At 35.4% G+C, this 12526-nt stretch overlaps 1 protein-coding gene across 1 annotated transcript in view; it reads right to left on the bottom strand.

Annotated features, from left to right (window-relative positions):
• Positions 1 to 1220: 1220 nt before the first annotated feature.
• The window catches only part of LOC111055813 (solute carrier family 12 member 9), a 33018-nt gene continuing 21712 nt past the window's right edge, over positions 1221 to 12526 (bottom strand). Inside the window, 2 exon segments of the mRNA XM_039427138.1 lie at positions 1221 to 3212; positions 12254 to 12360. Coding sequence (XP_039283072.1) covers positions 3014 to 3212; positions 12254 to 12360 — 306 coding nt within the window. The 3' untranslated portion in view covers positions 1221 to 3013.

Below are 12526 nucleotides of genomic sequence, written 5' to 3'. Positions count from 1 at the left end.
GTTAACAGATGTTTAACACAAAAGCCTGTTAACTTTTAATCTCGATTAAATGCCACGAGAACTATTCAGAGAAGTCTTCTTCTCAGAAAAACCTCCTCCGATAGGTTCACGTGGCATTTAATCGAGATTAAAAGTTAACAGCCTTTTGTGTTGAACCGTCTGTTAACTTTTAATTTTGATTAAATGCCGCGAGAACCATTAAGAGAAGTCTTCTTAGAAAAACCTCCTCCGATTGGTACTCGTGTCATTTAATCGAGATTAAAGTTAACAGGCTGCAACCGGACCTATCTCGCTATCAGAAACCAAACCGAGGGTGTGTGAGAGACTTTATTAAATATTAATTAGGGCTACTCGATTTCTTAGTTAAAAAATAATTCCAAATCTGTTCCCTGACAACGAAATAAAACCAAATCTTAAAATGTATGTATTCAGGGGTACTTAATCTTTATTTATAAAATAACATCATACTGCCCTTTTCTTGAAACGTTTTCAATATAAAATAACTGATATTAGTGTCGGTTCGGTGCTATTCGGTACCGAATTACCGTTTCACACTTACGGCAATCGACCCAAAACGAACCGAACCGAACGGAACCGTATGGCTAGCTACACACATACACATCGATTTTTGGACGTTAGATTTTTTGCCATCATTAGAAATTCTAGTAGATTGAACAGATGATGATTTCAAGTTCCGTTTGATGTGATAGCATTCATAAGGACGGCAAAAATCGATGTATGTGTAACTATAGTGAGGTCCACGTTATAATGGCAGTGTGTGATTTGCAATGGTGTTGATATCCTTGTCTACCATTCAACAAAGCAGATGGCGCTATCTCTTTCACGTTTTGCGATGTTGCCACATCGTTTATCAACAATGTAGAAATTCAACTAATTGACAAAATATTTAATCTCAATCATGAAAATTTATTATTACATAAAAAATATATTTTATTGACAAATAAAATATGATGAACTATTTTCAACAATAATGAACAGTTAAATTGATGAGATATACCAGTATCAGCTGTTTGGGTGGCAAGGCTGAGATCTGGCAACCCTTTTCTCCTATCTTTCTCCACTGCCATTATAACGTGCACCTCATTATAGCTTCAGTGTGTGAAACTAGCCTTATGTAGCCGAATCTCAGTTAAGGCTTAAACACACACAACGAATTCTACCACATTGAACAGAACTCGACAAACATCATTTCTGTATGACATCATCTGTTTAATCTAATAGAATTTACAAGGACGGCAAAAATCAATGTGTGTGTAACTGGCTAAAGCTTCGACCATGTATAGGATAGACACGGCGTTCACCATCTTCATGCTAAAAGATGTTGTAAGGAACATCTACGACGTCACTGTATGGCAAAGCATTCGTTTAATAACATACTGTTTTCCAGCCTAAATCGTGCTAATGAAAATTAAAATTAATCATCATTGATCACAATTTGAATTACCATTTATTTCTAGCATTATTTCCTTCTACCAGATTTTCTTAACTTACTACATTCATTGAACATCTCCATTGCCGTGTGACGTCACTGTATGGCAAAACATTAGTTTAATATACTGTTTTCCAGCCTAAATCGTGCTAATGAAAATTAAAATTAATCATCATTGATCACAATTTCAATTACCATTTATTTCTAGCATTATTCCCTTCAACCAGATTTTCTTTGCTTACTACATTCATTGAACATCTCCATTGCCGTGTGACGTCACTGTATGGCAAGACATTAGTTTAATATACTGTTTTCCAGCTTAAATCATGCTCATGAAAATTAAAATTAATCATCATTGATCACAATTTCAATTACCATTTATTTCTAGCATTATTCCCTTCTACCAGATTTTCTTAACTTACTACATTCATTGAACATCTCCATTGCCGTGTGACGTCACTGTATGGCAAGACATTAGTTTAATATACTGTTTTCCAGCTTAAATCATGCTCATGAAAATTAAAATTAATCATCATTGATCACAATTTGAATTGCCATTTATTTCTAGCATTATTCCCTTCTACCAGATTTTCTTTACTTACTACATTCATTGAACATCTCCATTGCCGTGTGACGTCACTGTATGGCAAAACATTAGTTTAATATACTGTTTTCCAGCTTAAATCATGCTCATGAAAATTAAAATTAATCATCATTAATCACAATTTCAATTACCATTTATTTCTAGCATTATTTCCTTCTACCAGATTTTCTTAACTTACTACATTCATTGAATAATTTGTAGCCATGTCGCCATCAACGGTTTTGACTACCACCGTGTCTATCCTATACATACATGGTCGGAGGGCTAAAGTATGTGAAACTAGCCTTATGTAGTCGAATCTTAGTTGCTGTATAGCTTAATGCAATATTTGACATGACTGTAGTGTAGTGTGGCCTTACAGTGGTGTAGTGTGGCCTTACAGTGGTGTAGTGTGGCCTTACAGTGGTGTAGTGTGGCCTTACAGTGGTGTAGTGTGGCCTTACAGTGGTGTAGTGTGGCCTTACAGTGGTGTAGTGTGGCCTTACAGTGGTGTAGTGTGGCCTTACTGTAGTGTAATGTGGCCTTACAGTGGTGTAGTGTGGCCTTACTGTAGTGTATGTGGCCTTACAGTGGTGTAGTGTGGCCTTACAGTGGTGTAGTGTGGCCTTACTGTAGTGTAATGTGGCCTTACAGTGGTGTAGTGTGGCCTTACAGTGGTGTAGTGTGGCCTTACAGTGGTGTAGTGTGGCCTTACAGTGGTGTAGTGTGGCCTTACAGTGGTGTAGTGTGGCCTTACAGTGGTGTAGTGTGGCCTTACAGTGGTGTAGTGTGGCCTTACAGTGGTGTAGTGTGGCCTTACAGTGGTGTAGTGTGGCCTTACTGTAGTGTAATGTGGCCTTACAGTGGTGTAGTGTGGCCTTACTGTAGTGTAATGTGGCCTTACAGTGGTGTAGTGTGGCCTTACAGTGGTGTAGTGTGGCCTTACTGTAGTGTAATGTGGCCTTACAGTGGTGTAGCAATCACAGGGTGGTGGAGGTGACAGTGCTGATACCATGCACCAATAGCGTGGCAGGCAGATCGGTCGTCAACTGGTTGAGATACTGCAGGTATTGGGTGAGATCATTGGCCGATGATTGGGCCGAGGGAGGCTCGGGCAAGTACAGCAACATCAGGGCAGTCGCCTTGTCCGACGAGTGGTGACGCATCACTTGGTTCAAGCTGAAACATTTCAACAACGTTTACATCTGTAATAAAGGAAAGAATTGGCTTATACACGTACGGGAGAGGAAATTCACGAATGACGCATTATCACGTCTCAATTACTCAACTGATTAACTTGAAATTGTACTCATGAATCACATCTGAACTACTGAACTGGTTAACCTGAATTTTGCAGAAAGATACTTACTTTACCGAGGGTAGTTATAGGCCTATTTTAAATTCTTCAAGTTTTTTATTAGACCCTTGCGGAGCACGGGTTACCTGCTAGTCTATAATATAATGAAGGGAAGAACTGGCTTATCCATGTACGAGATAAGAAATACATGAATCACCTCTGAGCTACTGAGCTGATTAACTTGAAATTTTGCAAAAAAATACTTAATTTAGAGAGGATGGTTATAGGTCTATTCTCATTCTTATTAATCAATAAATTTGAATTTAATTGACCGAAGCGAAGCTGAGGTCTTAGTTTCAACTCGATCGGCTTTTGTCTGTTTGTTTGTACCGCAGTTACAGTCGCAGTTATTGTCCGATTTGGATGAAATTTGGTATGCAAGTTCTTTAAAACAAGGCGCAGAAACGTATGTGTAACGATTTTTGATAAGACCTCTGGTTTTTTGTAATTTAAAAAAAACCATAAACTAACCTCTATCCAGAGAAGATGTGTCTTTGAAGATACAGCAATTCATGTTCATACTTTTTCGCATCTATTGTTACTAGCACATAGTGACTAAACTAAGTTGGTTAGACCGTGGCTTCTCACACTGTGGGACCCAGGTTCAAATCTCGTTCCTACCCAATTTTTTTGCAGATGATACTAATTGTTTTATCTTATTCTAATAATATATCATTATAAAATAAATTATTATGATTAGATAGAATAATTAAATTGAATCATCTTATTATAATTATTAAATTGATTTATCAAATTAATTGGATAAATTACTTTTGTAGAAAAAAACGTCTAAGTAGAGGTGTAAAGGTTAATTTTGTTTTCTTTTTGTGTAGTTGAGAAGTTGATATTGTGGTAATTATTCATATTGGATGAAAAAGACTAAGAAATTGTAAAAAAATCACATATTTATTGATACTTAGAAAAAACCGGTTTCGGTGATTACACCATTGTCAATCTCTGATAAACTTTGATAAAGACCGAAACTGGTCTTTCTAAGTATCAATAAATCTGTGGTTTTTGACAATTTCTTAGTATTTTTCATTTAAAAGGTGAAATTTGTATGTATTTGATATAAAGGTACCTCCTTGATAAGTCCAGGTCCCTTCAAACAGTGTCTCTAGCACTTTCAATGGAGAAAATAATAGATGACATGGCTAAATATTATATACTGTACTTATTTTACTGGCCCTTCTCATTAGATTGAAAGTTGCATTCATGAGCGAGGTCTACTGTTCGCAGAACTACTAGTAATAGAAAAAAAAACAATTCGTGATTCAAAGTTAACACAACCAAAAAAAACCCAACCAAATGATTTCGTGGCATGATTGGTAATAACATGCGACATTCATGAATTGAGGTTGCAGTGCAAAGCACGGGTTAACTACTAGTTAAATATAGAATTTTTGCCACACTGCACAGAAAGCAGCTGTTTTCCAGTCCCTACGTAGTGTGACCTTACAGTGGTGTAGTGTGGCCTTACTGTAGTGTAATGTGGCCTTACAGTGTGTAGTGTGACCTTACTGTAGTGTAATGTGGCCTTACAGTGGTGTAGTGCGGCCTTACAGTGGTGTAGTGTGGCCTTACAGTGGTGTAATGTGGCCTTACAGTGGTGTAGTGTGGCCTTACTGTGGTGTAATGTGGCCTTACAGTGGTGTAGTGTGGCCTTACTGTAGTGTAATGTGGCCTTACAGTGGTGTAGTGTGGCCTTACAGTGGTGTAGTGTGGCCTTACAGTGGTGTAGTGTGGCCTTACAGTGGTGTAGTGTGGCCTTACAGTGGTGTAGCAATCACAGGGTGGTGGAGGTGACAGTGCTGATACCATGCACCAATAGCGTGGCAGGCAGATCGGTTGTCAACTGGTTGAGATACTGCAGGTATTGGGTGAGATCATTGGCCGATGATTGGGCCGAGGGAGGCTCGGGCAAATACAGCAACATCAGGGCAGTCGCCTTGTCCGACGAGTGGTGACGCATCACTTGGTTCAAGCTGAAACATTTCAACAACGTTTACATCTATATAATAAGAGAGAGTAGGGTTGTGTTTGTTCGTGTGTTCGTTTGTTCGCATCAAAACATGTCAACTTGTGGATTGCATACCGGAAAAACGGGAATGATTTAGATCTCCAAATTTTGAACATAGATTCTAAAAATATCAATCAATTCCTTCTAAAAATTCAATTTCCTTCTAGATTTTTCAGAATTAATGTTCAACTCATCTTTGCTACCGTAGGCCACATGAAGTTCCATAGGTTATAAGACTACAATTACGAACGTCTATGTAGCGCAGCGGTAAACCCTTGCTTACGGAGTGATGGTTCCTCGGTTTGAATCCCCGATGCTTCCCATTTTTTTTTGTTCTTAATTTTTTCCCTCGAAACGTATTATTATCAATTATTTTTGAAGGAATTTGTTTTCATTACTATTGAACTTGGATTTTATCAAATAATTATTTTTAATGTAAATTTTGCACCAGTACAAATGAATTGGACATAGTCTTCATGCTGTAGGCCTATAACTGAATTTCATAAGAAAAACATGAATAGATCACAATAAATAAGTAATAATTTATATTCTTCAGTTATAATGTACAATCAGACACGAATTCCCAGTGAAACGAGTATTTTAGGTATTTTGTTTGGAATTGGGAAAACAAAAGGCTGCCTGATTCAATTGAGGAGGATCCTAATCGAACTAAAATTATTGATGTATTGGAAAAATCATATGATTCTGTGAGGTCTCCAAGTATTATGTATTCTTCAGTTTTCTATACTATAATAAAGGAAGAATTGGCTTATACACGTAAGGAATAGGGAATTATGTTTGACGCATCATCACGTCTGAAATATACTCAACTGATTAATTTGAAATTTTGCATATAGATTCTTCATTAACCGAGGACGATTATAGGCCTATTTTCAAATTTCGATTTTATTACGTCAAGTTTTCATTTTGCAGTTTTAAAATAGACCCTTGCGAAGCACGGGTACCTACTAGTCTGTAATAAAGGAAAGAATTGGCTTATACACGTACGGGAGAGGAGATTCACGAATGACGCATTATCACGTCTCAATTACTCAACTGAAATTGTACTCATGAATCACCTCTGAGCTACTGAGCTGATTAACTTGAAATTTTGCAAAAAAATACTTAATTTGGAGAGGATGGTTATAGGTCTATTCTCATTCTTATTAATCAATAAATTTGAATTTAATTGACCGAAGCGAAGCTGAGGTCTTAGTTTCGACTCGATCGGCTTTGGTCTGTTTGTTTGTACCGCAGTTACAGTCGCAGTTACTGTCCGATTTGGAAGAAATTTGGTATGCAAGTTCTTTAAAACAAGGCGCAGAAACGTATGTGTAACGATTTTTGATAAGACCTCTGGATTTTTGTAATTTAAAAAAACCCATAAACTAACCTCTATCCAGAGAAGATGTGTCTTTGAAGATACAGCAATTCATTTTCATACTTTTTCGCATCTATTGTTACTAGCACACAGTGACCAAGTTGGTTAGACCGTGGCTTCTCACACTGTGGGACCCGGTTCAAATCTCGTTCCTACCCATTTTTTGCAGATGATACTAATTGTTTTATCTTATTCTAATAATATATCATTATAAAATAAATTATTATGATTAGATTGAATCATCTTATTATAATTATTAATTGATTTATCAAATTAATTGGATACATTATTTTAAAAAAATCTTTATTGTATTGGAGTCTAATACTGCAGTTGTAGAAAAAAATGTCTAAGTAGAGGTGTAAAGGTTAATTTTGTTTTTCTTTTTGTGTAGTTGAGAAGTTGATATTGTGGTAATTATTCATATTGGATGAAAAAGACTAAGAAATTGTCAAAAAATCACATATTTATTGATACTTAGAAAAACCGGGTTCGGTGATTACACCATTGTCAATCTCTGATAAACTTTGATAAAGACCGAAACTCGTCTTTCTAAGTATCAATGAATCTGTGGTTTTTTGACAATTTCTTAGTATTTTTCATTTAAAAGGTAAAATTTGTATGTATTTGATATAAAGGTACCTCCTCGATAAGTCCAGTGTCCCTTCAAACAGTGTCTTTAGCACTTTCAATGGAGAAAATAATAGATGACACGGCTAAATATTATATTCTGTACTTATTTTACTGGCCCTTCTCATTAGATTGAAAGTTGTATTCATGAGCGAGGTCTACTGTTCGCAGAACTACTAGTAATTGAAAAAAAAACAATTCGTGATTCAAAGTTAACACAACCAAAAAAACCCAACCAAATGATTTCGTGGCATGATTGGTAACATGCGATATTCATGAATTGAGGTAGCAGTGCAAAGCACGGGTTAACTACTAGTTAAATACAGAGTTATCATAAAAGAATGGTGCTGTTTCGAACATGGTTTAAAGAAAAACCAAATTACTTACAGATGATGTTGTTTATTCATCTAATTTGTCGTCTCAGTTTTTTACATAAATGATAAATTTAAATATGTGCGCCTTTTGTCGTTCGACAAATATCCAAACGATAATCAATTTCTCTCCAAACATTCGCTAACACTTCATTGGTTATGGTTGTCATTGCTTCATTAATCCTGTTTTGAAGTGGTTCAGGTAGATTTTTTCTTGTAAATTTACATCAAAAACATTGTTTATTCACAAGAAATCGCGAACTGAACCACTTTAAAACAGATAAAGAACCAATGACAACCATAATCGAAGAAATGTTATCGAATGTTAAGAGATAAATTTATTATCGTTTGGACATTTGTCGAGCGACTAAGGGCGCACTTATTGAAAGTTATTAATCATGTAAAAAAACTGTTTCAGACGACAAATTAGGTGAATGAAAAACATTAACTGTAAGTAATTTGGTTTTTCTTTAAACAATGTTCGAAACCGCACCATTCTTTTATGATAACCCTGTATAGAATTTTCTTGATCCATTACAAAGTGATATGTTACCCCAAGTTTTAACACTATAGTGAGATCCACGTCATAATGGCAGTGGAGAAAGATTGGAGAACAGCGTTGTTGATTCTCTGCCTTGCCACTGCCTTCTATAGAGGATAGCTGATACCGTTATATCTGATGTAATATTAAAGCCTGGTTTTCATTAGTAGAGTTAGTGGTTGAGTTCCTTTGGCAAGTAATAACTATCTTGTGAACTCTCCCAATGAAAACGTTCATGGTAGAGTAGTCATGGTAGAGTACTAGTTTTTAGTAGAGTAGAATGGGATAGCACCGTGGGATAGTACTCTACCACTTGCCTTCCCCCACCACCGCATCTCACTCTACTCTACCACTACTATGCTAATGAAAACAGTCTCAAGCTAGTAGAGTAGAGTCAAATTACTTAGCTAGTAATTTTATTTTCTTCTCCTTCAATAACCGTAGTTATCTCTGCAAGCAAAAGATCAGCCGCATATATCAATGCTTTTTGTAAAACGTTTGTGGCTGAACGGCGATAATGAATGTTCAGTATTGACATTATAAGGTTAGTTCTGTTTACTAGACAACACACTCTATCTACTATTCTCAATTGTAGTGAAAACAGTTACTCGACCAAGTAAGTAGAGTAGAATTAGCTCGGTAGAGGTAGTTACTAACTGAGTAGATAACAGTTACTTGACCACTAACTCTACTATAGTGAGGTCCATGTTATAATAGCAGTGGATGAAGATAGGAGAACAGCATTGCCGAGTCTACATTTTAAATACTGTGATGAATTTTTTGAGTAAATCTCATGAAAGGAGAGAATTAACTAGAAAAATTATAATTACCCTTATAAAATAGAAGGTTTGCCAAACAAACAGTTAGCACCCGAGCGATAAGGCTCCCTTATCAACAGCTGAGTATAAGATAAGAGTACCGTTTTGTACAACGTATTTTTTCAAAGAATTATTTAATAAAATTATAATTATTTTGCTAATTAAGTACAAACCATTTATGAATTGCTCATTGAACTTTTGAAGGTTATACTTTTGTTTACAATTGATCAGATGATGTTTTGTAACCGCTCAGACACACAGCTGACTGACTCAATATTATCAATGTCATGCCAGGTCTTAATGCAAACCATAATATTATTTCTAAAATTAAGAACTATTGAAAAAGATAAAGAATTTCAATATGAAAAAAGTATTATTGTTAAAATTATTTATTACTCACGAAATTACATTATAATGTTGTAGTAACGAACAAGGTCATAGCATGAATATTGTATCATTGATGAGAGCAGCAAAAATTAATTATAACAGATTCGAATATAATAAGAATTTTATAGAAATATTAAATTATAATTATTGCTTTAACTGAGTCATTCACTGGTGAATGAATCTCTTTGGCAAGCCTAAGCCATCATACGTCATAGAAATGGCACCAAAAGGATGATCGTTTGAAAGCATCATAATTAATCTGTTATCAGCCAGAAAACTTGCCTTATCATATATGCTAGTGCATGTACACTGTATAGGGGAACTGTATATAGAGAATTAAGCATTTACAAAATTATACAAATAAGTTATTATTGTAATCAAAGGAATTATATTTTACTGCTTGCCACTGACGTCATGCCTACGTCATAATCATTCTACCAATGGCGAATTTTCATGCAAATTAATTACACAGAGATTCCAAGAAAAAGGTTCTAACCAAGAGCTTAGAAGAAGCTTGTTAAAAAGTTACCAAAGACCTATTAGTGAAATTTTATTCGATTTTGTATTTTTTATCTGTGAGCCAATATCTTAGGCTAATTTATCTATTATTTTATAAAATTATTCATCGATTCTAGAAATTAAAATTTAATTATTCCCTAATTTAATTGGTGAAGGAATATTTAATTAAAATTCCACAGGTGCTAAGACCGAAGCCTGGACCAGCCACCGATCATACAAAATTTGATCAAAAGGAACCACGACCGCCAAGAGGATTCATGTGAGTTTTTATGTTGGGGCCCCAAACTTCGCTTCGAAGTAAACATAGTGCAGAAAAATATAAAATTTTCTTCGTTAAAGTAATGGCCACGCCGACAAGCGCGTCTATCTATTATTTTATAAAATTATTCATCGGTTCTAGAAATTAAAATTTAATTATTCCCTAATTTAATGGTGAAGGAAATATTAATTAAAATTCCACAGGTGCTAAGACCGAAGCCTGGACCAGCCACCGATCATACAAAATTGATCAAAAGGAACCATGACCGCCAAGAGGATTCATGTGAGTTTTTATGTTGGGGCCCCAAACTTCGCTTCGAAGTAAACATAGTGCAGAAAAATATAAAATTTTCTTCGTTAAGTAATGGCCACGCCGACAAGCGCTTATAATCATTAAGATCCTAGATTTTATCTGGTATAGAATTTATAAGAACTTGTAGTTGATTAACTATCCTCCGCTGCCAGAACCACGACCTTGAGTAATTTTAAAAATCTTTTATAATTTGTTTCATTATTAAAAAAAAAAAAAAACTGTTAAATTTGTCAATTGTAAAGTCTGTTGGATCATGCATGGTATCACGCCAGCAAAAGCAAACTTCTAGTTATTTTGTCGATGTTAAACTATTTTCAATCTGTAATCCAAGCTTTAAATCTGCACTGTCAAATTATATATTTTATTATATTATATTTCCACTTTGTCAATTCGTCTTCTGAGTTCGATTATTTCTTAAGCCTGTCAATTATTGTGTCTGACATGTTCTATATTATCAAGAACCGACCAAGTACGATCGTTGAAGTAATTGATTCAACCTGGATATTGGAACAGATCTAAGTGGATGTAGTGTGTGGTGTCAGATCGAGATTACCTATTCTCTGTCCTTACCTGCTCATATATCAGCTTTTATCTGTGACCAACCTCGGCTTGGGAGCGAATTTTTCGACTGTATGGCAGATGCAGCTGGAGATAATATAATTTCCTACAATAGAGCATAAAGCCCGACAAGACTCTGTTCTCGAAGTATATTCCGAACGATCTCTGGTCCTTAGTGCCCTATCTTAATCCTTCGGAACTTATTAGAGACACAGTCCCGTAGATTATCTACATCGGGGTTTTTGCTCGACCTGTATGATTTTATATGCTGTTTCATCACAGGTAATAGTTTTAAGATATCCGTACTCAGTGTTTAGCGACCGCTACACTACCACTGAAATTTTTATCATTATACAATCAGTCATAAGAAGAATCAAGGGTGAGCGAGTGTTTATGCCTCCCGCGATTCAGACGATTGTATCGAATCTTGTAGTGACTCAGTCAGTCTGGTGTTCACTTAGCGTCCACGCACGCATTTTCAAATTCCTAACCTCAAAACTGGGGACTCAGTACAAGATTCGTTATATGTGTGTCGACTTAACCTTGGCGGCGATAGTAATTCCCCAAGAAGTGCTTCACAATACATATTTGGCAACGTTGCGGAGCTAACAAAGGATAGTGCAACCTTCTTTGTCGAATGATAGACAAGGATAGCATCACCAATGTTAATCGAATACTGCCATTATAACGTGAACCTCACTATAGTGAAAATCAGACTTTACTGTTCATTCTTGTTTTAACTATTATCAATAATTATATTTTATTCTTCAAGAAAATATATTATTCAATGATTTAATAATAAAATTACAATATGAGAATTAATTTTGTTAATTAATCATTTTAATAAATTAAATTAATCATATTTCTACATTGTAAAAAAACCGATCTGGCCACGTTGTGGAGCTAGAAAAGGATAGTGCTATCTACTTTGTCGAATGACAGACAAGGATAGCATCACCAATGTCAATTAAATACTGTCATTATAACATGGACCTCATTATAAATGAGGAAAATCAAAGAATGCAATATTTGAGTTGGATGGTGTGGGTGGATTTTGCGTTGGTACTCACTTTGACAAATAAGTTTTTGCCACATGACCGTCGGACACTTCATGGTCTTTGGTCCGGAACACAGATCCCCCTCTCAGGGACGCCAACTGAGTCGACCATTCTGCCACCTAAAATCAACAAAATTTAGAACATTAATAAAACAATATCTATAAACTAATACTCTTCTTACACTCGTATTGTTTTAGAATTATAATTAGATAGTATACTCATATAATTAGAAGCCATTCTAGGCCTGGATTAACTAATGAAATTCATTAAAAAAAAAACTTTTTC

The sequence above is a fragment of the Nilaparvata lugens genome, chromosome 1 (assembly GCF_014356525.2).
Source record: "Nilaparvata lugens isolate BPH chromosome 1, ASM1435652v1, whole genome shotgun sequence".
In the NCBI taxonomy this organism is placed as follows: domain Eukaryota; kingdom Metazoa; phylum Arthropoda; class Insecta; order Hemiptera; family Delphacidae; genus Nilaparvata; species Nilaparvata lugens.
The sequence above is the reverse complement of the archived record's forward strand: the minus strand, read 5'-3'. Positions and strand labels throughout refer to the sequence as shown.